The 27,372-nt window shown below is 44.1% G+C and overlaps 1 protein-coding gene across 4 annotated transcripts in view; it reads right to left on the bottom strand.

Moving 5' to 3' along the window:
* Ap3b1 (adaptor-related protein complex 3, beta 1 subunit) overlaps positions 1 to 27,372 on the bottom strand; it is a 207,357-nt gene that overhangs the window by 165,036 nt on the left and 14,949 nt on the right. For all 4 annotated transcript variants that reach the window (XR_001780749.1, XR_382728.3, NM_009680.3 and 1 more), the window contains exons 2-3: positions 10,414 to 10,489; positions 6,488 to 6,562 (exon numbers count right to left, since the gene is read on the bottom strand). Coding sequence is in view for 2 of the 4 variants with exons in the window: in NM_009680.3 (NP_033810.2) it covers positions 6,488 to 6,562; positions 10,414 to 10,489 (151 nt within the window). In the remaining 2 variants the exon portion in view is untranslated. The remainder of the gene's footprint in view (positions 1 to 6,487; positions 6,563 to 10,413; positions 10,490 to 27,372) is intronic.

Here is a 27,372-nt window from a genome sequence, read left to right as displayed (position 1 = left end):
CCAAAAGCAGTCTCTCACAAGTGTCACCCAATCCACTCAGGACTCTGAACATCCACCCTTCCCAAAACTGTACTTAAGATAAACATCTCTGTGGAAGAAAACCTATCTAGAAAACATAGCTGTCTCTTGTTATGGTGAGCAACAGAGTCACTGCCCAGTTACCACAGCTACAGTGTGTTTCATCGCCCTTCACATAAAGTTCCCTGAACTTCTAGCTGGGTGATGGCCTAAATAAAACCACCACATGCGCTTTTCAAATAGTTTACTTACCAAAATCAAGAAATGTCACATCAGTCCAAGCCTAGTACCCTATACCTAATCCATATTTTAAGCTTCCAATATCTTATAAAGCATGTTTTCTCTGACTCGGGGTCCTGGCTGTACAGAAGCACCTCGTCTTGTTGGGTGCCTTTCACCTGAGGAAGCTCTTCAGTGTTTCTTTCTGGTTATAAGAGGAAAGCACTCTCTGGCTCACTTTTATTTTTTATTTTCCCTTATTCTTCACCTCACGCTCTGACTTCCCACGGCCTACACTGCCTCTGCTCTCAATGCTCACTTCCACTAAGCACAGTCACTACCGCAAGTCAAAGGGGAGGCAGGTTTGCTGATGGTCACAGAGGCAGAAACACACAAACAGGATGTGTCTGTGGGGATGCAGGGGCGCTTTCCGGAGGCCTCCGTGTTCTGGCCAATGAGATCTGTCCTCCAGTTTCCTATTGACTTATTACCTAAGAAAAGGAGTTAGTACCCTCCCCGAGGGATACCTGAAAACCCAGTAAAATTACGCAATCCCCAAAATAATTTTTTCATAAAATATCTGTTGAGACTGAGCCTCCTTATAGCCTAACTTGGTCAGGACCTCAGGAGCCCTGCCTTGACCTCCTCAGTCCTGGAACTAAAGGACTACACTCACATCTCTTGTTCTTTAAGGCAGGAAAAAACTTTGTATTTATAGACAAAGGCTTTACATCATCTAACCTTTAATAAATCATACATAATGTCTAGCATTCAGCTTTGCTATGTAAGAACCGGTCTCCTAGCCGGGCGTGGTGGCGCACACCTTTAATCCCAGCACTTGGGAGGCAGAGGCAGGCAGATTTCTGAGTTCGAGGCCAGCCTGGTCTACAGAGTGAGTTCCAGGACAGCCAGGGCTACACAGAGAAACCCTGTCTTGGAAAAAAACAACAAAAAAAAAGAACCGGTCTCCTGACACATGTGCAGATCTGTACCGTGATGACCCTAGCCCTGGAAGTTCATGTTAACAAGCCAATAGGAACTGTTGTTACTCTGTGAGGTCAGGGTGCCTTACTCCAGGATCCCCATCTCTTTAATCAGCGAACTTTTTGCCTAAATTCCCAATCATACTCCATGTGACTTCTTTTGTTCAATAGGTGCTTCTCACACTTCGGAGTCTGCAAAGTCCAAAGATGAATACGTAATGCTGTCCCATTTAATCATCTCAAGTGAGTTTTCACATAAGGGACAAACCATAGGTTCCAAGACCAGGCAAGACCAGTTTAGACAGAAACCAAACCAGGTAAGGGATGCTAGTTTAAAAGTGGAAGAAGCTAAAAGATCCAAACCACAACTAACATTTCTGATTCAAAGCAACGTCTTAACGTGTCGGTGCCATAATGCCGATCCTGTGATAGATGGTTCTTTGAAAACAGATGGCCACAACTTCCCAGCTCGAGTTTTAAGTTCCTGAATGCAGCTCTGCTAGAAAGTAGCCAAGACCTGCTGGCTGACAGGTTATCAGCTAGAGCACATGTCAATCAGAAAGTTCTCGAATCACCTAGGACTGAAGGTGCTTGAGTTAAACTGTATCCTGCCAGCCAGACTGGACTGCTGATCAAAGCTCTGTAACTACCCATGGGATCTAATGTCCCCAGCAGTTGTAAGCCACTGACTAGCAATGTCTAAAAGCCACAGTGCACCCGAGGAGCATGATGATGATTGTGGAACTTGTTCTGTCTGCTTGGAACAACCACTCCAAGTGCTCTTTGTCCTTCCCAATCATGCTCAGAGCCAACTCTGCACAGCCAAGTTTTAGAGAAAAAAAACACTAAGAGTCCACGCTGCCCTGATTTCCTTGGGATTTATTTCTCAACAACACTTTTGTTTCTCAGGACAGCCAGCGAGCTTTAAAACTGTATTATGAACTCCAGGATGGAGCTAGGGTTGATAATGACTCAGAACCACAGCTGAGCTAGCAGGCTTCGCTGTAATTACTCACAATTGGAGGAGGATTTCTGTGACTGTTATGGCAAAAAGCATAACAATATTAAATCACAGAAGGTTGCAAAACACTAAATTTGTTCCAGTTCTGTTATAAGAATCAATCAATATTGACCACAAGAGGCCTATGCACTGCCAGGCTGCAGGTGTGCACAGAAAGCCTACTTTCCCTGAGACCATTCTGTGAGCAGAAATGGGAGTAGTTGAAGGTCCGTGACTACGCCACTCTCTGATCAGTTACTTTCATTCAATGTTACAACACTCCTTGCTGTAAAGCTAATCATAGCAGGGCCCCGGCAGTCTGCAAGAACACAGGCAGATCTGTTTAATTAGCTTATCGATACCACTGCATCAAACTTCATGAGTTATTGACTAACGCTTTGATTATTTTTGTACGCTAGCCGACTGCTTTCTAGGTCACTTTTTGTATCATCTGACATCTCATGTCAGATGACGTACCAGATGGCTCCCCTGTGTATCTAAGGCAGCATACACTTACAAAAATGAAATTTCTCACTTGGCAGCAAGAAAACATCAATCAATTCTCTGAGCACAGGTTTCTAAGAAGCTCATTTCAGGTTTTCCATAATATTAGATTAAGTATATTCCCCCCACCAAAAAAATCACAAAGTTTTAAAGAACAAAGACATCAAAAGCAAACAGCCCAGAGGCAAATGGGGAGACCAGTGGCTGAGAGCACTTGGTGCTCTTACAGGGGACACAGAGGACGTCGTGTCAAGCACCCACGTGGTGGCTCACAACCATCTGTAATTCCAGTTCCAGAGGATCCAACACCTTCTTCTGCTCTCATGAGCACTGTACACAAACGGTACAAAGCCACACACGCAGGCAGACACCATACACATCAAATAAAACTAAAAGCATATTTAAAAGAAAGAGACCAGCAATAATGACTCTACTAAAACTTCTCTTACAGAGTCCTGGGCAACACAGCAGAACTGGGGGGCAGAAGAGGAAAAGGAGGAGACAGCAAGGTCTCCTGCATAACCACCTGCCAGACAAGCAGCTCTCAGTGAGCAAAATTAACGAAAAGTGTTCTGTTTCCACGACGAAAGGTCCAGGAAGAGCAAGTGAATTTACTACCAGCTTCATGGACTCCATCGTTCCTCTCCATATCTACCACAACAAAAAGATCATCCGCACACCAGACGCCTCCCACAGCGTGGCTCATACCTAGTGCTGATGAGGGAGGGGTCAGAGGCCAAGGTAGAACAGGAGAAAAGCTTCAAGCACAGAGAATGGCACTGAGAGAGCAATGGCTGGGACACTCCCTGGCTTTGGATGGTGACCGCAAACATCTGCTGTGACTTCAGTGTATCCTCCATCATGTCTTCATTGGAAAATACACACAGGGAAACAGATCTAGTTTCACGGTGTTGTTCATTTGTGTGAAACACTAACAATCTCAGCACAGAGAGCATTCTTACATGTTAGCAATCATTACTGCTGAGACTCCATTCCTGGTAACACTAAGGCCAGCTTTAACCATGCTTTGCAATTGTATAAACGTCAAATCCGCTCTGCACAAAAGTACCAGAGTCTTAGGCTTGTACATAAGCGACATGCAAGTACCTGACATGAAAGTACCCGAGGCCAGAAGAAACCTGGGAGTGCAGTAGGCGGGACAAATCCAAGATGGCACAGGAAACACTACTATACCACACTGGGTACCAAATGCCTTCTGACCAGAGAAATGAAATTAAATAAAGATAAAACTGCCCATGAGATATTAGTCCATACTCTCTAAAAGAGCCATAATCTAAAATATAGACTTTTTAAAAGTTAAACAGAAAGATGTGCTCAGTGGTAGCACACTCCTGAATGATGCACGAAGCCCTCAGTTCTACCCCCAGCATCAAAAAGGATAAAAGGAAGAAAACTGGGGTGGGGGAAAGCCAAGGGAGGGACAGAGAGAGGACAGGAGGAAGAAAGGCAGGTATAACCAACGACAGGAAAAACTGCAACTCACAAGCATCACTGATTTGAACTTAAAATGATGCTGTAGGAAAGAAATGGTTGGCAGGTAATATTCCCACAGAGTTGTCATACCTTCAGCAACAGCAGACTAGGGTCTACATCAGTGTGTACACGAGTACCTGGACACTAACACTCAGGGCAACACTGCTCCTAACAGCCCTAAAGTCCTAAAGCCCATCAATGGACAGAGACACAAAACACAGGTACCCACATAGTAGAACCCTATCCAACCATGAACGCACAGTTAGCATTAGCCAAATAAGAACTGTATCCATTCCAGAACCGGGTTCCTCACCTTCAAGGACTCGGTGCCAATGGCCCTGTCATCACTAATGTGACATGCTTCCATCCTGGCATGTGTCCCCAATGCGCATGCTCCATTACTCCTATAATGTCCACCATCACAACCAGTCTGTGCTGTGTGTTTTTCCACCCATGCTCGGAGGATCACCCCTCTCCAATCGATCTCCTGTGTAAGGTCTTTTGTGGCCTTCTCTGGCCCCTGTCACTGCAAAGCCCTTTTGGCTGGAATGCTCCAGTGTGAAGAGCCCTGACAGCCTGCTGCGTGGAGCCGGCTCTGTTCAGCAGGCTGATGATCTTCAGTCAGTCTGCTGGGGCCTTAGGACGGTCTCAAGACCTCCTGTGATTTCGTTTAAAATGGTCCACGGGAAATGCCCAGGATAGGCAAATCCATGGAGAAGAGAGGGTAGGGGAGTGAGGAGTGCCTGCCCGTCATCACAGGCTTTCTTTTGGAGCGAGGAAAATACCGTGGAATTGTGATAAATTCTATGAATATACTAAAATCATTGAATTCAAAATGAAACAGAGCAGACTGAACCTCGTTACCCAACAGAGTTCACTCGGTGACAGGGCCGGGGCTTGAAGCTGCAGTGGGGCTCAGTGGAGAACAGTGGTGTATTGCTCAGGCATGAGAAGGAACACAGCAGCAGTGCTGCATGCGGCACGTGCTGGGGAGAGCAGTCATTAGCACCGAGGTCTGTGCCCTCCCGAGAACACAGCTATATTTAAAGCCACTGCCCTAGTGCCAAGCTAATCTTAGATCCGGTTTTACTAAACGGAGGTCTCCAAGTGCCCTCCGCCAACCACACTCCATTGCCAGGAGGACAACTACTCACACTGGCAGACATCCTCACCAACCACATGCTCTGGAGAAACAAATTAAGCAGAAGGAACTCGAGTTGTGAGCTAGCCTGGAGTGTGGGAAGGTCCAGCTCACTGTGGGTGGCACCATCCCTGGCTGGTAGTCCTGGGTGCTGTAAGAAAAGGCAGGCTGAGCAAGCCATGAGGAATAAGCCCATAAGCATTGCTCCTCCATGGCCTCTGCCTCAGCTCTTGCCTCCAGGTTCCTGCTCTGACTTCCCTCAGTGATGGGCTGTGATGTGGAGCTGTAACTTGGAATAAATCCTTTCCACTGCAGACTACTTTTGAAAATGGAAACTCTAGACAAATACCATCATAAAATGTAGAAATAGCTAAATGCGGGGGGCGCATATGATGTACTGAAATACTATCAAAACCATAAACTAAGCACTCCCTGAAATCACCTCCCTCCCCCTCCTAGGGCCTCTTGTAAATGCTTGTCATGGCCTCCTGATTCAGAATGCCCCTGTCGTGTGTTATCTGTGATGCAGCTGTTCTGGATTTTATATGGGGGACCCCAAAGCCAGTGAGACCATCTCCTCACTTTACCCAGAGTTCCTCTGCAGTACAGATGGCGGCATATGGCTCTGGCATCAGGTCAGTGGGTCAGCTAGCTTCTGAGAAAGTGCCCCTCAAGGTTTGAGCTCCGTTAATAAACCCAGGCAGGCCGCACACTGAGAACTTTATGCCTGTCACGATAGCCAAAAAAAGCTTCAGAAATCTCTAGGGTGTTTTCTTTTGTTTTTGTTTTTGCCTTAGACCTGGCAAAAGAGCCACAAATCCCAAGTCTGGGTAGAATTTACTAGGTCTGTGTCACTAGAGATAGGCTATCCCTTCAGGAATCATGGAAGCTGACACAGGGGAAGGACCCGTCACTACAACTTCAATCTTACTTTTCACAGTTTCCGTGAAAAACCCAAAGCTAAGTTCAAACCCACTCGATGGCATACTTTACCCATTGTTGAGTTTGCAGACATTTTACCATAATAAAAAGCCAGTGATATTTAAATACATTAAATTCCGAAGCAGTCGGAAGTGTGTGGTTGGCTTACATAGCTGGAGTCATAAATACAGTCAAAGCAGACATTACCTCGATGTTTTTACTGGCCACATTCTTCACAACAGCAGGGAAGAGTTCCGAGGCATTTTTCCCCTTCGCAATCATCTGCAGGGTTAAAGAGGACAATCAGGACAGAGCCTTTAAGTTACTAGCCTGAAGGCAAAACATGTTCTGGGAAGTTTTACACACACTAAATATTTGAAAGACTTTGTCACAAAGCAAGCTCCATGATAACAGCTAACTCTTTCCCAGTGTCAACCACATCTCGACTCCACACACCATGAATACATACGCTCTCGGGTTTCAACGTGAATCTAGAGACACACAGACACAGAAAGGGAAAATGTACAGTGGAACATGGGAGTGCACTGCTATGGCAAGAGGAGATCCAGGGTCAGCCTAGCCTGTGTGAGACTGTAGCAAACAGGAGGAGGAAGAGGAGGAAAAGGAGAAAGGAAGAGGAGAAAGGGAGAGGAGGGAAGGATGAAGAGGAGGAGGAAGAGGGGAAGGGGTAGTGGGAAGCAAAGAAGTACATGAAGGCCTGCAGACTGATCCTGCAGGCGCTCTCTCTCTCTCTCTCTCTCTCTCTCTCTCTCTCTCTCTCTCTCTCTCTCTCTCTAGGTGCTCTCCAGATCTCCCAGGGTTCTACATTAAAAATGTAGCACATGAGCAATGAGCACAGGGAATTTTCCAAGCTCTCTAAAATTCTCAGAGGGTCTCCAAGCTCTAATTTTCAGAGGCCTCTTCACTAGTGCCTCTCCCTCCGCCCACTGAAGGTCTGTGTACCACCACTGTGTCAGATGCCCAAATGCCGAAGACTTCTTTCGCTCTTAGGAATCCCATTTCTACAAACCAGGATCAGTTCCCCAGAGCTCCACATCCAACTCCCTACCTAACTTCTCATCAGCAGCTGTCTCTCTCATCTCACGGTCACGCTGCCTAAAAGCAAGCTCGGTCTTCAAGATAAAAGATTTAAAGACAAAGCAAAAACACATTACAGGAGGAATGTACTCATTCCAGCGATTCTCCTAGACAACAAACACCACAGAAAGGTCTTGTCCTCTTCTCATGTCTATACAGCAACCAGGACCTGGTTCTCATTCTTAGATCACTCCTGAGAAGACGTCTTGGCTGTTCTGACCCTACCTCAGGCCAGCATCATCTCGCTGAGGACTTCCCCAACAGTTCCTTCCCTTCCTGCCTGTAATACACACCACTGCAAGCTTATTATGGTGTAGCCAAGGGCAGAAGGCTTATCTATCATGCACAAGGTGCTGGGATCAGCCCTAGTGTCAAGAAAGGGGGGAAAAAGCTGTCCCCCACCCTTGCTCAGGTCAGCCTACTTCAAAAGAGCCTGACAATCCAGGGCTCAAACTATTTCAGTGACTCCTCCAATGTCCTCTCGGCTGCCCTGAGATCTCTTCTTAAGCTCCTTGGTCTACACAGTAAACCAAGTCCTCTCTGGTTCCATTACCATCACAGGTGCCACCAATTCATTTGACTTTTCTACAGTCAGTCTTCCAGACATATCCCCCCCTCACTGAAGCCATCCCCCTTGTCAGAATCAGCTCCCAGAATCTGCAGTCCACACTCTGGAATTTCCCACAGCTACAGTAGATTTCTGGTTGCTTATCTTTAGTTTATAGCTATTTATACTTTTTATTTTCTTCTCGTTCTCAAAAAGTCCAGCTAAAGTGGTATGTCAGCTTTATTATGTATGAAATATATGAGTGATATAGAAATACTATGTGATATTTTATGCTTTATAATTCCAGTATGAAGTCATAATTCCTTTCTGTTGAGACATTTTTAAATGTTCAGTAAGGCTCCTGGGCATAGAACTGCATGTTTATAAGCCCAGCATCTGAGGCAGGAAGGTCTGAGTTAACCTGGACTACGTAGCAAAAAAAGAACAAAATAAACATCCCTTATTGCAATCTCATCTTTTATTATTATATTTCTCTACTTGTAATATTTTTACTTGTATGTTTTGTGAAGCTTACTAAGTATCATAGAAAATTCACAAAATACTGCAGCTACAACATTTGGCTATGACTTATAACCCTCCACTTCCTCATCTCTCAAGTCCGTGCTCTGTAAGGACCTCATCTAAGATTGTCACATTAAACACTATCCCAGGGCTAACTCAACTCTACAGTGTCTTCAGCCATGTAGCCCCTTCGAATACACATGCTGTAAACAAGAAATATCATACCTGAGGGTAGCACAGACAAAACGAGAGAAAAGTGGGGAGCCCTGCGATACAGAAGGAGAGGCAGGGCTGCTGTTTCTCCATAAAGTGGTCACACAAGCTCTCCTTTCAGGAGACGATGAAGGAGGGGGGAAGCGTGGGATGCAGGAAGAGCAGTTTCCAGAGCAGACTCTGTAAGTAGGAGGCCAGAGCAGCCAGGGTGGGGTATGCAGAGGAAGAAGGATGTGATGTCACAGCTGGGGGACCATAGGCAAAGGAGGTGGCTTTCCATGGACACCTAAGAAGGAAATGTAGTCCACTGCAGAGCTCTGAGCAGAGGACAAGCTTCACTGGACTTGCATCTCAACATCTTTCCAGATTAGTGTGGGGAAGAGAACAGGAACCACACAGGTGTCTTTAACAATTACGGGACCACTACCGTCCTCCTAGGGAGACAGGTGAGACAGAAACAGACTAATGTGAGTAAGACAGGAAAAGGCCGACACAGGAGTAAGAGCAAGACGGAAAGATGAGGGGAGCGGCTGTGATGGAGATGAGCAATTGAGCCAGCTACTGAGACAGCATGACTGTATGAAAATGAATGGTTTGGGGGAACAGAGCCAACTGTGTCTGCACTCACAAGGGGATGACATCACTCATGGTATAGCCCTCAGTGTAGGGAGAACCAACAAGACGGCTGACGACTCCCTGACCTCAGGTGAAGAAGGCCTTACTAGCAGGCTACTGAGAGCAACAGGAGCCTTAGCAGCAGCTTGGGCTGTTTGGGAATTTCCACAAGCATCTTTTGCCAACAATACAACTAAGATGTAACAAACTCCTGGCACAGCAGCCTTGTCTTGGAGGCAAGAGATGTGTAGTTGGGTTTTGTCTCCCCCATTTATGGTGATTTCACTTCTACTTCCTTCATATGTGTTTACATTTAAAGAAGCTGCTGCTGCCTGGCAGTGGTGGTAGACACCTTTAATTCCAGCACTTGGAAGGCAGAGGCAGGCAGATTTCTGAGCTCGAGGCCAGCCTGGTCTACAGAGTGAGTTCTAGGACAGCCAGGGCTACACAGAGAAACCCTGTCTCAAAAAACCAAAAAAAAAAAAAAAAAAAAAAAAAACTTCAGAGATATGAAATGAAGTCACTCAAGCTTTTTAGGTGCCTGCATAAACACAATTTCCACCCTTATAATCTACGGATTTCCATGAAGGCACACCTCTTAAAGATCACTGCTACAACATGGGATCTTCTCCTAACTGGTAACATCCGATTCCTCACACTTAGTGCAACTGTTGTTACAGTCAGCCATTCACCTTCCCACTGCCCCACTTTAAACAGCCTAGCCACACCTGAGCTCCGCTTCACGGATGGGTTTCAGACTCTGCTATGAGAAGAGAAGAAAGGATTTTAGCTCAAATGCACAGCACTGTCTGCTCACAACTGTAAGCAACAAGATCACAAACAAAAATCCTTAAATACCGTTAGGTAAAAACGGGGTTACACGATTGCCTTATTTTGTCTTCAAAATGATGGATTCTAGATCACAGAAGAAATATCTTAATATCAGAGATACAAAAGTCAGAACTAGAACACAAGTTTCTTGATTTCTTATGTTACTGCCTCCTTGCCATTTTTAAAGGTAATCTAAATTAATTAGAAAAGCAGAGTAGTGTTGTTTACCTATTACTTAGCATGCATAGTGGATATAATCACAGCCTACATAGCTCCCGGAAGTCAAAATACTGAACATTTGACCTACCCCAACAATTCGCTTCATAGCATCTAGCTTGGCAGAATCTTTGTTGCTCTCCAGCATCTGCTTCAGGTCTTCATTCCTATTACAGAAAAGAAAATGTAATTCTAGACTTGGACTTTTTGCAAAAGATAGCTATTAAACCTGTGATTGGTATGAGTGCAGGAAACAGCACAATGGGCAACAGTAAGGAGCTGCCCTCGGATAAATAACCAAGGGCTGCTCTCCTGCTTCCTCCCACAAAGTCTGCTCGTGCAGCACATTGTCAGAAAGCCCAAAGTGACACAGAGGTAAGAACTGCCCTTTAGCTTGACCTCTGCTGATGAAATGTCAACCAGAGCATGGCGTCAGAGTCACTTACTTCAAAGTTTCTTTGACATAATCATCGGGGAAAAAATTATCAAGTCAGCTCTAAAATACATGCAAAACTTTTCAAAACAAAACCACCAAACTAAAAATGGTTTCAGACTACACTACACAAGAGCTTTGACTAAGGTGTGTGCCATTCATACCAGCCCAGCTTCCTATCCCCCTATTGAACAAATAAATGGGGACACCTCCTTCCTTCTGAGACTAAAACCACTTTAACATCTAAATGGTAGCCTGTGGTGATGAACACAGGTAGTTAGCTATACGGATGTTAACACAGGGCAGAGAAATAACCACTTAGAAGTCTGAGTCCCTGGGATGCAGCAATGGGGCACTGAGACAGTCAAGAAGGAGACATTCCCAGATTGAAGACCCACACAGGTAACACTGCTACCCTCTGCAGCAATGACAGCCAGGGGCCATGTCTGCCTTGTTCACAAGGCCTCTGCTACTTAAAACAGCCTTAAAAGAGTCTAAACGAAAAGCTACTTGGAAGAGCTGCAGAGAAGAGGAAAGGCCTGCCCCTCACTCAGTTCCTGGGTCACGACCAGCCTTCTAATCTTCCCTGGGGAAATTCACAAATGTGCACTTGTCCCACTAAAGAAAATATATAATTTGTAACTCTCATCATTTTTCATTAAACAAAATAAAGTAATTTTTGAAGACAGATTGCTAGACAAAGAGTTCTTGACACTCAGGAGAAGTTTACCAATGCTTTGTCCTTGGGCTGCAGCCAGAGCTATGTGATGAAGTCTGTGTTTGAGACTCCTAGTCTGGGATGTTACGGCAGGCCTGGCAGGCTAAGACAGACCTTAGCACCCAGAAGCAGACTGATGCTACAAAAATTGCTTTGTAACTAGGTACTAGGGAAAGGATTTAGAGTTCTAAAATACTCATTCGAAAAAGGAGCAGAAAGAAATGCATGTGTTAAAGATGCTCTGTGAGATCTCAGACAGAAGAGGGGAACATGTTATTAGAAGACAGAGGAAAGGTGGTTCGTGTTATAAAGAGCAGCAGAGACCTTTGGTGAACTGTGTTCAGGTGTCTTAAGGAAAATAGAGATGAACGGCAGGAGCTTTGGCAAGGACTGTGGTGCATGTTTGTAGTCCAAAAACTTGAGCCTGGGTTTAAGAGCAGCACAGTGAAAAATCCATGTCAAAGGGGCTGGAGGGGGTGATGGGGACAGGAAGAGAAAGAAGGGGGCTGGAGGGGGTGATGGGCACAGGAAGAGAAAGAAGGGGGCTGGAGGGGGTGATGGGCACAGGAAGAGAAAGAAGGGGGCTGGAGGGGGTGATGGAAACAGGAAGAGAAAGATGGGGGCTGGAGGGGGTGATGGGAACAAAGAAGGGGGCTGGAGGGGGTGATGGGAACAAAGAAGGGGACTGGAGGGGGTGATGGGAACAGAAAGAGAAAGAAGGGGGCCAGAGGGGGTGATGGGAACAGGAAGAGAAAGAAGGTAGAGAAGGGTGGAAGGAAGAGACAGAAGAGAAGAGGGGAAAGGAAGGACAGGAAGTTATGTCACTGGATATTTAAATGAGGCTATTTCCAAAGCAGCATGTTGATAAAATAGCCTGCTTTTTCCTTGCTGCTAATAAGGGGTAAGGCATATATTGACCAAGCCAACAGGATTGTACAGTGAGACCCTGTCAGAACACAGTCCAGAGTGGAATCATGTGAGGAGAAGTCTGAGTGCTTGTAAGAAACCTCCCAAAAAAGGGGGGAAGGGGGGAGTCTTATGACCTCAGTATCTTCAAAACCACAAAACTGTTCCTGGATTCTGCGTCCATGCCCCTCCAAGGGTAGCAGACAGGAGTAAGTTTCCCTCAGATTATTCATCACAACTGGCTATTGTTTTTTGTGTATAAGCCTCCGTGGAAAAATATTTTAGCCAAGTGTGGCTTGCCAGCCACATGTCCTTACCCTTGTGACCGTACACTTTATTCAGGTATGCTTAACCCTCAGAGCACAAACTGCCTGAATAAAGTTAGCTATTGCATGAGCCTCATTCTCTGGCTCCAGGTCCCACAGACTCTAGAGCAGTAAACAAAATCCTGTCTTAAAAAAAAAAAAATAGAATTTGATTTTTAAAAAAGAATCTGATTTAAATATAAAGAAATTAGAACTTAAAATTTTTAGAAAATCCTCAACCCAGCTCTACAACAAACAATAAAAAGAGATATTCTAGAGAAATACCAAGGGTGTGGCTAAAGTCATGTAAGAAATGACCATCAAGCCAAATGGGCAGTGCACTTGAAATCCCCACCTGGGAGGCGGAGGTGGACAGACTATGAGTTTCAAGTCAGCCTTGGCCGTAGCAATTCCCAGCAGTGCAGGCCACCTAGAGACCTTGCCTCAAAATGAATAAACAAGAAGGAGATCATGAGAAGACGCAAGGATTGAGCTGGAGAGATGCCTGTTCTTCCAGAGGTCCTGAGTTCAATTCCCAGCAGCCATCTCTAATAGGATCTGATGGCCTCCTCTGGTGTGTCTGACAAGAATGACACTGAACTCCCATACATAAGATAAATAAATCTTAAAAGAAAAATGAAAGAAAACTCAAGGATTGGATCAGTCATCTCCACCGAGCCAGAGAGAGAGGACACTCTACAGCAGAGACACTGGAGAAAAGGAATGATGGAGAACTGGTAACGGCTGGAGTTTCCAGGCCCCGGCCGGGCACTATGAGGTAGAAAGAGGCAGCCATCCATTTCTCAACAAAGAAACGCATCCCTGTAGGAGTGACATCAGCCAGCATGGTTACAGGCACGAGAAGCCCAGAGCTGTCCAAAGCAGGGCTTCCCACAGGCTCCCATTTGCAATCATTTTTACTCAAAAAATTTTTACACAATCCCACATAGTCAGATATATAAAGTAGTATAAAAGCAAAGCCTTCGTGGATAATAAATCACGATGAAATTTATTTTAAAACACTTACATATATATATGTATATATATATATATATATATATATATATATATATATACATATATATATATATATATATATATATATAAAATTTTGCCATTTGGTAAAGATGAAAGCAGATTTTGTATACTAATGTGATGGGTGTGCTTCCTTAGGTCTGCACTGCATATCTGATATGAGGATAGCTGCTTCAATGTCTGTCACAGCTGAGCAATACTTGGTAGTAAGTATCAAATTGTGGTACGTCCATTCCATGGAATGCAACTCAGCAATGAAAAGAAATAAACTACTAACACATGAGACAGCACTAATTAACCTCCAGAAGCAAGCTGAGCTCCAGTTCTGCAGGGCCACACATCTTAACAGTAACAAAATAGAGGGTAGAGATATCAGAGACCACTGGGGCAGACACGCGTGGGCCCTTTGCTTGGTACTTCAAGGATGTGAACTACACGTGTGACAAGAGAGAGCTAGTCATATAAAAAGGAACAATACAAGTAAAACTGCAGACCTGTGAACAATGGATGAATTTCATCAATGCCAACTTCCTGGTTGTGCTTTTATACCAGAGCTTAGCAATGGCAAACTCATCAGAAATGGTGAGGGACACAGGACATCTCTGTAGCATATCTTTCAACTCAAAATGACTCTACAGGGACCCTGAAATAAAAACTAAGAAGCAGCTTCACAGTGATTATAACTCAGCTGACAATTACATTTTAAAAGGTAAGAGTCAAGTATCCACATTATCACAAAAGACGTAACAATATCATAAATTCCTGAAAAATTATCCTTATTCTTCCGAGAACTGCCAAGTGAGGTATCATTACACACCCGCAAGGGCTAGAAGCGACTGGCATGGACATGCAGCACCCAAAATTCTCACAATTGTTGGGAGAAACATAGAATGATATGATCATGTAGGAAAAGGGGAAACTGGTACAAATTTAAGTATACACTTGCATACCACTCAGCCGTTCCTCCTCAAAGAGAAAAAAAGCGCATATCCACACGATGACTTACGAAAATATTTGCAGTGAATCTATTAATAGTCATTTCATAATAATAAAGAACTTGGAAAAAATCAAAGTGTCCATCAGCAAAATGTGTCTTAAGCCATATGTCAGAATATTTGTCTCTCAGTAATGATAAAGAACTAGCTATTGATGCAGGCAACAACAGGTTAATGAACTCTCAGAATCATTATTCTGAGTCAAAGAAAGCAAACCCAAGAGGATAGGCGGGGCTTAGTGCTTGTAATCCAAAGACAGTTCTAAAGGCACCTGTATGTTGACTGGAGCACCATGTCAACTGGAGCACCATGTCAACTGGGACACCATGGCAACTGGACCACCATGTCAACTGGGACACTATGTAAGAGGGCACAGGGAGCATAGGAAAGGTCTGATGTCTAAGATGTAAAGGCTTGGCACCTGTGATGGCCATTTCACGGGCATGCACATACATCAAACATTTCTATTATAAGGCTTACGTGGACAGTTGGTTACATCAAATCCTAATTCTGTAGGATGGATAGTAGCGTTACAGCGCCTTATCCATTGGTTTAAACAAGACATTTAGTTCTAAAGACAATGGAAATCACACCCAAGAAGGACATATGAGATGAGACATTGATTTGCAGACTTTGAAATGAGGCTGTACATTCATGTTTATTCAAGAATTAAAGTCACTGAATCCCATTTTAATTCATCAGAAGAAAGCTCTCAAGTTTCCGAAAGAAGCTGTCGGGGCACAGAGCCTAGAGCAGCGGTTCTCAGCCTTCCTAACACTGTGAACCTTTAATGCAGCTCTTCATGCTGTGGTGGCTCAACCACAAATAATTTTACTACTGTTATGAATTGTAATGTAAATATCTGACATGCAGGACATCTGATATGCAGTCTTTGTGAAAGACCGGTCAAGCCACGAAGTGGTCGCAACTCGAAGCAAGCCACGAAGTGGTCGCAACTCGAAGGTTAAGAAGTACTGGCCAAGAGGGTGACAAGTGAAACTAGCCACCACTACTACTGTCACAGCTCATGAGCTACAGTCTGACAGTCTACAGCAAACTGTGAAATATAGCCAAAAGAAATATAGCCAAAAGAAATGCATGGCTCCTGAATGCAACACATTCACCCACCAAATGACAGCCCCAGAAAAGTGCCAGTGAGACAGACACTCAGGGGCCAGTGAGACACTCAACTGCTAAGGACACCCACACCAAATCTGGCAACCTACATTCATTCATTGGGAGCTACTTGGCAAAAGGAAAGAACCAACTCCCAAGACCTTCCCTTCTCAGCTAGCATTTAAACACAGATCAGGGGAAACTCAGCACTTCAGGCATCCGGCCTTCTTACCTCAGGCTTAAAACACTTTACAAGTCAAATAACACACTCAGAATGCATGCGTGGCTGGAGAGAAGGCAGAGTGGATTAGCAATTGGCTGCCAGCTCCTACCCAGAAGCTTAAACACATTCCTAACTCCAGTTCCAAGAGATCTGATGCCCAACTCTGGTCTCCAAGGGCACCAGACATGCACACAACGCACTTACATATCTGTGGGCAAAGCACTCTAGACATTGTGATGGTTAATCTTGGTTGTCAACCTGACTACCTATGGAATCTACTAAAACCCATGCAGTTGTTAGGGATTGTTTTCTTAATTAAATTATTTAAAATAGGAAGATATACTTTTAATCCAGACCTTTGGATGCAAGAAAACCTACCTTCTGGGCTGGTGAGATGGCTCAGCAGGCAAGAGCACTGACTGCTCTTCCAAAGGTACTGAGTTCAAATCCCACCAAACACATGGTGGCTTACAACCACCCGTAATGAGATCTGATGCCCTCTTCTGGGGTGTCTGAAGACAGCTACAGTGTACTTTATGTATAATAATAAATAAATCTTTAAAAAAATAAAAAATAAATAATAAAAAATAAAATAAAAAGAAACCCCACCTTCTGCTGGCAGCCTACATAGAGACCATGGAAGAGGGAAGTTTTCACTCTTTGCCTACTTGCTATCACATAGCTGGCAAATCCATTCCTGGCATTAGAGCCTACTTCTTCAGAATTCTGATGTATACTGAAGACCAACTGAGACATCCAGCCTTAAAGACTGAACAACTGCTGGATTATTGGATCTTCCCTTGATAGACAGCCACTGTTGGACTAGGTAGACCACAGCCTGTAAACTGTTCTAATACATGCCCTTTCTAAATATACATATAGACTCACTCTATAAGCTCTGTTCCTCTAAAGAGCCCCGACTAATATATAAAATATATCTTTTAAAAATAACCAAAAAGAAGAAGGAGAAGAAGAAGAAGAAGAAGAAGAAGAAGAAGAAGAAGAAGAAGAAGAAGAAGAAGAAGAAGAAGAAGAAATGAGCGTGAGGTTCACCCTGAAGTTAAGCCTTTGTTGAAGTGACAGAGTTAACGTGAGGACCTGTGGGTGGGCCGTATGCCAGTCATAACTATGTTTTAAGAAGGGATGAGAATAAGAACACACACAGCAAGAAATGATCAGGCAGGGACACAGCAAACCAGAAGAGAGGCCTTGATGACAAGGCTCCTGACAGCTTGATTTGCCACCTTCAAAAGTTTGTGTTGGTTAATTCACCCAGTGTCTGTAACCTAGGACAACTAATGCAGGGTTTAAATGTTAAAAAAAAAAAAAAAAACTATCCTCATACCAAAACAATTAAAAAAGAAACACTACACACTTTACTTTTCCCCAGAGAGAATACAGGCAAGGCGAATTATTATGAAAAAAGTTTACTTTTACTTTTCAAATGGTATATTAAATATAGTAGTGACCATTTGCAGGAGACAAAAAAAAAAAAACTACAGTAATTAAAACATCCAACTAAGGGCTGGTGAGATGGCTCAGTGGGTAAGAGTACCCGACTGCTCTTCCAAAGGTCCGGAGTTCAAATCCCAGCAACCACATGGTAGCTCACAACCATCTGTAACAAGATCTGACGCCCTCTTCTAGTGTGTCTGAAGACAGCTACAGTGTACTTACATATAATAATAAATAAATCTTTTTTAAAAATCCAACTAAAATATAACCAGTATTTTATGTTAACTAGATAGTAGAAATAACTATGTATAAAAACTGCGAGGCTGAGGAGATGGTTTGGGCATTCGATGAGGGTGAAGGCATGACACATGCAGCCCTGATAGCCAGGGTCAATCCCCAGAGCCCACATAAGAAGCTGGCAGGGATGGCGTGCATCTACAATCCTAGCACTCCATGGTGAGACAGAGGCAGAGAGGGGGATCTTGCAGAAGCTTGTGGTCAGGCACCCTGGAGCACACACTCAGCACAGCACTCACGAGAAGGTGAGAATTGACTCCAGAAGGCCGACTTCTGACCCCCATATGCACACTACAGATCACGCGTGCCCCACCCCAAACAAATAAGTAAACAAATGTTTGGGGCTGGCGAGATGCCTCTTTGGTTACGATCACTCACTGTTCTTCCAATGGGACAGGGATTCTATTCCCACCACCCACAGCCATCTGTAACTCCAGGTCCTAAGGATCTGACCTCTGAGGGCACCAGGCTCACGCATGGTACAAACACACACTCAGGAGAAACATTCATGCACACAAAATGAAATAGATATTTTAAAAGAAAAACTGTCTCTGAAGATTTACTATAAATCTCACTGTAGTAAACTTAGAATCCCCTTTTCTAACATCTCAGGCTCTTCAAAACTCAGAGACAAATAGAAGGCTGTGGTGATGTGGGTGGGGAACAGGGCATCTCAAGCCACTCCTCCTCCTACTTTGTCCTGTTCCTTCGTTTTACATAATGATACTAAGTGGAAATACTAAAACCTAAAAGAAACATTTTAAATTGTATTCCTGTTGAGGAAACACACACACAAAACAGAAATAGATAGGAACTAAGAAGAAATGATTAGACACCCAAATGCCAGAAAAGGGGAAGCCTTTCTCCTTGGTTTCACTTTCCTTTTCCCTAAGAATGTTCCAGAACTTTCCTCGCCAGTGTTACCTGGAGAGAGAAATGGACAATGAGGAAGAAGAAATATCAATTTTAGGACCTGTCTACCACTCACCCAGACATCACCTTGCTCGGTCCTAACGGAAGCCTGGCTAGTCCCTGCTACATTCGTGCAAACAAGGACCTCTTTTCAGCCACCCTATGTCCTGTCCTGTTCTCTAAAACTAAAACCGAGAAATCAGGATGCCTTTGGTGCTGCCCCAGGGAAGAGCTACTAACTCTCAGGTCCAAGGGAACAGAAATAAGCTCTACTTCAGCCAGAGGCAGTGCCCAACTTCCCCAAGCCCCAATCTGTCACTATGACTTCCCAGATAGTGCCTTCCCCAATGCCCCTTTGCTTGTCACCAAAACAGGAAGGATTAAAAGAGCTGACACCTTCTTGTCAGTCTCGGATGCACTGTCTCTTCCTGCTCCTAAGTCAATGCCTTCAGAGTGTGTACTCAAAACTGACCAGGACCATGTGTTACTACATGACACTTAGAAATTAAGAAATGTTTATAAATTCAAGGTACTTGTTTGAAATAACGTTGAATTAGCAGTATTTGAAACACCATGTGTTATCTGCTTCAAACGCAGGCTTCCTTTTCTTTCCCTGCTTCTTCACTTACCCTCAATCTGAGGGAACTGACTTTATTTTTACATAAGTGACATCTTGTGGTGTTAAATGGTATAACTGTTCTATCCCATTCAAAATAAGCCTAAAAGTTTCAAGGAACAAGAAATGCATTGCTGAAAAGCTAAAGCAAACCTCATTTGGACTGGGAAAGGCGCTTGTACTCTACCAGAATAAACCAGAATACTGCCCAAAGCAACATGGGACGAGTCACGCAGGACAACCTGGGAGGGAGGTAGAGTATCGGTGGACTTTCTTTTTCATAAATCTGAAACCCAGAACTTATTACAACACTACTCCTGACCCCTCCTTCTCTTCCTCCACTCATTGTAAAGCAGTATAAACAAAGAGGAAACTGAAATCCAGCAGGCACCATGCTCATCAGTGCCACTCAAAGTACTACCTAGACACATGGAGGCACTCAAAGTCACATACTTGGAAAGTTGGAAGAGTAATTTGACAGTATAATTTTATGTTTATTGAATCCAATAAAAATGGGGTGGTATTGTACATACTTTTTCCACTGTATTTTTCTAGTAATTTATTTTTATTGAATTTTATAGAAGTGTTCATCCATGACAGACTGGAATTTTTCAAAGAAAGAAAAGCTCTTTAGCAGTTTGAGAGCAGAGCTCACACAATTAACTTGTCAGCCTTACTGTGGTGTGACTTATTATAACATTCTCCAATTCTAAGAGTATACTTTGTTCAGTTTTCAAACATGGGTAAAATCCTGCAATCACTAGCTACATCAACCACAGGACACTCCCTCCAACCTTGCCCACAACCTTTACAGCCAGATTCTCACTCCCCAACATCGTGATGGGTTGCTACCACTCTGACCCTGTATTTTCTAAAACTTCATACAAGCAGAGGTCATTCTAGCAGCTATAAAGCAGCTATAAAGCAGCTATAGAGCAGCTGGCAATATGTGTGTGCCCTCTGCACACAGACTAAGTGGTCCTTCCATGGCAGATTCAGTATATCTACAACAACTTCGTAATACTCATCCGGGTCTTAGCTGTCATCAGTCTGTGAAACACTGTCACCACACAGGCCAGGGTGGCCTGGAACTGGAGATCTTCATGCCTCTGCCTCTCTAAAGCTGGGATTACAGGGTAAAGACATTGATGTAGCTACCTCTGTGAACACCTCCTTTACGGTGTGTGTCTGCGCATGCACGGGTGAGGTCAAAGGACACCTTTCAGAAGTTGCTTCTCCCCTTCAGATCCCTGGGCTTGTGCTATAAGGATTTTTACCAACTCGCTGGCCCCTCGAGCATCCACTTGCTCTGTGTTAAAAATATTCCAAGCCTTTTTCCCTACGTCTTTTGAAATATGTACCAGTAATCATCACCAAGTCGCTCTACACAATTACCTTCCCTCAAAACAGTTCAAGAGCTGTGCACCACTAAGAGCAACACCTGAGACTTAAATCTAAAAATGAGGACGTGGCACAAGTGCTGAGGGACTGTGACTTCCTTCAGAGTTGTACCACAATAGGAGATATTAAAATGGGGGCAGGGAGGACAGGACATTTCCCAAGATTGCCAGAAAACTCTCAAACCTGGGCTTTGAAAAACTCCTAAGAGGAATACACAACTCCCCATGGCAAATGGCAAATGTGACTGGATTTGCAGAGGGGCTGGGAACTAGAGCAGGGTGCAGTGCTACAGCCAAGGCTCCGGGCCTTCCTGACATGCTTGTGGAACAGCACAGGGCCTGGTGATGCTTGCAGTCTGCCTCCCCTTCCTAGGGTCAGAGCCTTGCACAGCTTCAGGCATGTGTCCTTCACTTACCACATACAAAAAGGTAAAAACGCAAAACTCCAGCTACAACTGATGGAATCTTAACCAGCCAGTCACCCACCATCGCCTCTCAAGCCACAATCAACCAGGCACAGACAGAATTTTCTCTACAATACTGTGTACAGGACTAAAGGAGAACACGTTACAGGCACTCCCTTATCCCTGCTTTTTATTAAAACTTCTCCCACACAGGACAACAATATCTTCATTTAAAAAGCCAGTGTACAATCTCATGAATCCTTCAGAGCACGCCTCTAGATTGAGACAAATGAACACTGGCTTCCATCTTGAAGGGCCTGCCTCCATTATGTCCCATTTGCACTGGTGACACACAAAAGAAAAACGAGGTTGGAGGGGGGGAATCCCTCCTGAAATTATATTCAAATAAATAAAAACAAAAATAAATGCACTTGAGGAGCAGATTATGTCAGAAGGCAGCACATGATGGAAGTGAAACAAAAGGACAGACTGCAGAAGAGAACAGGGACGCAGCCTGAGAGTGGTCGCACTCTACAGAGAAACAGGGCTGTGACCAGATAGGGCCTTTCAAGAGAGGGAGCAGGAGGGGCAGGAGAGAAACACACTGCTAAAACACGGACACTGATGTAGTATAAGGATCTCCAATTCCTGTCATGAAACCACCTTGTAAACTGCCACAGAAAACAGCCATTTTTAAAGCCATAGGGAAGCGCACACAGGACAGATACAGACAGGACTTAGAGGCCGCCATCCCTCCACATCAGTTGGTTCCCTCAGTGCATTGTCCCCTGGGAAGAACAGAACCAGAGAGGCAATTATTGTGACTGAAGTGACAAATACTGAAATCCAGCCACAAGAGTGACTGAAACTTGAGCAAAATCAAAGAGGAAGAAACCACCCATAGGTACACAAAGTTGTCAGCACACTCCCTTCAAGGAGCTGGCACATTTCCACAGGCCAAGAGTCTAAGAAAGCAAGAGGAATGTCACCTGGGAGGGAGAGGCTTCAGAGAGCACCCTGGAGAGAAGAGCAACTATCAACTCTCTTACCCAGGGCTGCCTGGGCTTACACCACAGAACGGCCATACAGACAGGACGATACACTGGAGAGCCAAGAGCGAAAACAGCACATGATGCACAGAGCCTGAGACTAGCATAGTTAGTTCAGTGATGGGCTGACGGACTCACCAAGCCTAAGAACCCAGAATCTGACTAAACTGCGAGGTGGAACAGGAGGGCAGTGACAGAAACTAAATGGTGAAGGGATCTGAGAGGAAGAGAAGTGCAGAGACCATCTATAGCTGAGCCCAATTCCAGAGTCACCGAGTAGACACTTTAAATAATATGGTCACAAATCACAAGAAAAGATGGACAAGACAGATAATACACACAAGTACTGTAAGACGAAGTTTTTGCTTTAATCCCCACATGTGGGGAGACGGGGCCACTTCTACTTTGCAGCAGCTATGGTTCTGTGCTCTGGCTGAGGCGTGGGTTTGCCAGCTGCAGACAGTTTCTGCGACTGTGTGATGTCTGAAATCCTGGGAACCTTTCAGAGGGTGCAGTAATGCTAGGGCCCCAACAGCCGGGGTGCTGATTGCTGGCTGATGGAGGTAGGGGGTGACTGCAGTTTGCTGCTCCAAGAACAAGAAGAAAGAAATTAGATTCAGAGGTTTCCAGCTCTCCCTCCTCCCTACCCTTCTCTCTCTCTCCTATCGGTGCTAAGGGCTGAAAGCTGGGGGAGGGGAGATAAAGGGTGGGAGAAAGAAGAATCCACCAAAGTGGCTAAGACTGGCTATAATATTCAGAACTGAAAATACAGAATTCGGATTGGAAGCACTCTGGTCAGGCTTAACACCAGACGGAACTGAAGGCCAGTCCAGAGGAAACATGCAAATTAGAGCTCAGACAGAGACAAGGATGGGAAACAGCATGGATGTATTCTATGCTATCCAAACATCTAATGCAGCTCTAATTAGAACCAAAAGCAAGGTTAGAAGTCAAAGTACAAAAATAACTGAAGAAGTTCTCCCAAACTCAGAAAGACCTAAAGTCACATACTTTAAAAATCTTAGGAAATAGGAAAGACAAAGTTATGCTAAGTGCATCAGTCAAATGATAGAACAAGCCAGGCAGTGGTGGCGCACGCCTTTAATCCCAGCACTCAGGAGGCAGAGGCAGATGGATTTCTGAGTTCAAGGCCAGTCTAGTCTACAAAGTGAGCTCTAGGACAACCAGGGCTATACAGAGAAACCCTGTCTCGAAAAACCAAAAAAAAAGATAGAACAATGAGAAACCATCCTTAAAGACACCACAATGAAACACACTGCCTTAAGACACATCTGCAAACCTCCCTATACAGGGGCAAGTAATAAAGTCTAGGCTTTAATAGCCACACCATCCCTGGTCTAACTATTCATCTCTACTGCAGCATGAAACAGACAGAGAATGCATGATGGGGCACAGCTATGTCCCAATAATACTTATATAGATGGGCAGGCAGGTCTTCCATGACGCTGATGCTGACTTCAGAAGGCAGAAGACAATGGAATGAGTTTTTAAAAGAGCTAGATTAGAAAAAAATGGGAACATAAATTCTAGAACTACTAAAATACTATATATTTAGTTCAAGGATGGCCAGCGTTTGACACTGATGTGAAAGCAAGCAGGCTTTACTGCTAGTCATCGGGACTTGGTGCCATCATCTACAAGGTACCTCAGCAAAACCCACCACGAGTTGATGTTCAATGCACTTTGACTTTACAAGAGTACCTCGAAAAACGTTTCCTTTTTTAAAATATTTATTTATTTATTTATTTATTTATTTATTTATTTATTTATTTAATGTACGTACACTGTAGCTGTCCTCAGACACTCCGGAAGAGGGCATCAGATTTCGTTACACATGGTTGTGAGCCATCATGTGGTTGCTGGGATTTGAACTCGGGACCTTCAGAAGAGCAGTCGGCACTCAACCACTGAGCCATCTCTCCAGCCCTAAAAACGTTTCCTTTAAGAAGATAAACTCACACCCGGTGTGTGCAAAAATATATACTGCAGAACTGCTTATAGGTGACAAAAGTGAAACCGATCAGATCCTTCCAGAGCAGAGTGACTAGCCAACCTCAAGGCACACAGTATTGTGGCTAGAGACTGGACTTGTTTCATATACTAATGTGGACAGATCTCCAAAATATATTAAGTAAAAAGGAAGACGCAGAAAGAATGGTGTGTCTGTCTGTATAAGATCCTTTGATGGTTTATGAAAAGATACTTAAGAACTTGTTCATTCTGGTTGACTGTGACAGTATACAAATGGAGGTCTACATCATGTGTTTATAACATGTAACTAAGTCCCAGCGTTTTCCATAACTTAACGCCTTATTCTGCTGTCACATTCGGAGAGACAAAGTCTGGATGAAGTGCAGGTAGCTGCTATTGTTCCCGAGTAACCAATAAGGAAGCCAGCACAGAAAACAAACTGTGGACATGTCTGACCTTGCTCAGCTTTCATTAGCACGCCATCACAGGGCTGGGATTGGTAAAGCACAGAATTAAACAAAATTTATTTTCAAATCCAATACTGTAAAGAACCACACAAGTCGTATAAACTCTGTAATTAACAATGTTACATGACTTCCTTGCTAATCACATTCTACCACGATAAAAAAACATTGCTTTTTTTTTTTCTTTTAAGCTCTAAAATTTATACAAAGAAAGCTGATTGCTGGAACCATAGTAAACACTGATGGTGATTATTCTCAGTGGCAGTCTGCAATGTGTGTGATGTACCCCTTTGTAAGTCAAAGTGCATTTTATTTTCACTGATTGTACTTGGGCTGTATTTGGTTAGCATTAGCTCATGCAGCTTCATCAGCTCAAAATTAATTAGTATTACAGAATGGTGTATCCCATCCAAACAATTCATCTTTGTTGGCTCCTGCGCCTCGCTGCTACTGGCATGCCACCATGATAGCGGGCATGATGCCACAGTAACAGATGGGCATCAACACACACATGCCAAGCAGTCAGTTGGTGCATCAAGGCTGGGTATTAGTATTCACTCTTCCTCCAAGAAATTCATAAACTACATGAGGGCAAATCTAAGTTTCTACAACTGTGTTAGTGAGATATGCCAACTCAAAGCTAGATTAATTTTAAAACTCTTTTTTTAAAAGCAAACATGTTTCCAGGGCCACAGAAGGTAAGTTTCCCATCTGATGAGTTGGATCAGCCTTCTGTGGAGGGAGCTGGGGAGACCAATATGCAATCTCTACTTGCAATAAGCTCGTCTCTGAAGCACTTGGGAAGGTCTGCTTCTAAAACGAAGCTTTTAAAAGGTCACTGGTGGTGCCGTCAAGCTGGACAAGTTCTATGGCACTGCACCACTACTGAACTCTACCCTTAGGAGGGGTTGGCTCCAAGATCTGGGGCAGGAACAGACAACACAAAGCTGGGAGTGGTGTGGTCCGTGCCTGCAGTTCCAGCAGTCCTCCTGGAGGTAGAAGCATCAGACTCAGGCACCCAGGGCAGCCTGAGCCTGTCTCAAAGGAAAGGAGGGTAGGAGTACAAAATGACAAAACCAGTGGTTTTGGTTTTCTTTTTGTTACAGGTTTTTTAAGTCATGTGGTCCCTCCAAGTTCCTGATGAAGGTTTCAAATAGAGATCTTAATAAAAGACCCCAGCCCTACTTGACAGGAACATATTTTGCTTGTTTGTTTGTTTATTTATTTATTTAGGGTTTTGTTGTTGTTGGGGTTTTTTTTTATTTTGTTTTGTATTTGAGGCAAGATTTCTCTGTGTATCCTTGGCTGTACTGAAATTTACTCTTTAAACTAGACTGGAACTCACAAAGATCTGCCTGCGCCTATTCCCCTGTGTGTGCCACCACAGCTTGGTGACAAGAATCTAATATATTTAGATTATCTATTTAGATTATCTATCTTATCTATTAGTGTAAATCACTGACATTTATGTGATCAACTTTTCTGTGTACTGAAAATGGATACTTGCCTCTAATTGTCTTTTTTAATTTAAATTTTCCTTATTATTAGTGTCTTGGGGTGGGGCATGCCATGGTGCAAGTATGTAAGTAAGAGGACAACTCTGAGGTCTTCTCTCCTTTGTAAGGGTTATGGATAATTGAATTCAGTTGTCAGTTTCGCAAACATGGGTGGTAAATGTCATTAGGCACTCACCCATCTTGGGGCCCTGTAACTGTCCCTTTACATGGGATAAGAAGTGAGCCACAGAGGCAGAGACTTCAAATGGGGATCAGGGCAGGATAAAGCACATCTGGCCGAGTGGAGGGGCACCGCCTTCAACAGTGGGTGGGCTCGTTTGGATCAAAACGAAGGAGCACGTGAAAGCAGAGGTTCGAGGGATGCTCATGACAGTGTGAAGGATGACAGTGGGCTTTCCAGTCCATCCTAAAAACAGGGGTTATACAACTGAGTGCTACAGTGATGTCTTGGGGTGCCTTAGCCCACTTAAAGTTAATGCATTTTCTATGGCCGTGTTCTGACACGTGGAAAGACAGGCACACACATAAAGACTTTCTCCTCTGCAAACTGTAGAGAAGTAGCCTTCAGTCTTCAGTGACGGATGTAAACGTCACAACCTCCCAAAGCAAAAGGAACAGGCCCTACCTATATTCTGGACACAAAAGCAATGGGATACAGACAGTAGGTTCTCATCCACAGAAAGACAGAGAAGCTAAAGCATCTCACACAGACCCAAATCCAGAGGTTTCTGGCTGAACAACTGGGCCTGTCCACAGCACTAGTCCACAGGTTCAGTCAAATAACTGAGACTACAGGCCTGGGGTCAGAGGGCACAGAGATCACTACAGAGTCCAGTTGGGCTGGGGATGTAACTCAGTGGCCGCAGAGCCCTGGTTCCCTCTCCACAGAGAATAACAAGTAGGACTGGGCAGACTTACAAATTCTTGAGGTATATAAAAGGAAGCACCGCTGGGCAGACGTGGTGGTGCACACCTTTAATCCCAGCACTTGGGAGGCAGAGGCAGGCAGATTTCTGAGTTCGAGGCCAGCCTGGTCTACAAAGTGAGTTCCAGGACAGCCAGCGCTACACAGAAAAACCCTGTCTCGAAAAGCAAAATAAATAAATAAATAAATAAATAAATAAATGGAAGTGCCTAAAACTGAAAATAAAAATACTATATAAGGCTGAGTACGGTGACACACACCTTTTATCTTAACACTTGGGAGGCAGAG

The sequence above is a fragment of the Mus musculus genome, chromosome 13 (genome assembly GCF_000001635.26).
Source record: "Mus musculus strain C57BL/6J chromosome 13, GRCm38.p6 C57BL/6J".
NCBI lineage: Eukaryota > Metazoa > Chordata > Mammalia > Rodentia > Muridae > Mus > Mus musculus.
The sequence above is the reverse complement of the archived record's forward strand: the minus strand, read 5'-3'. Positions and strand labels throughout refer to the sequence as shown.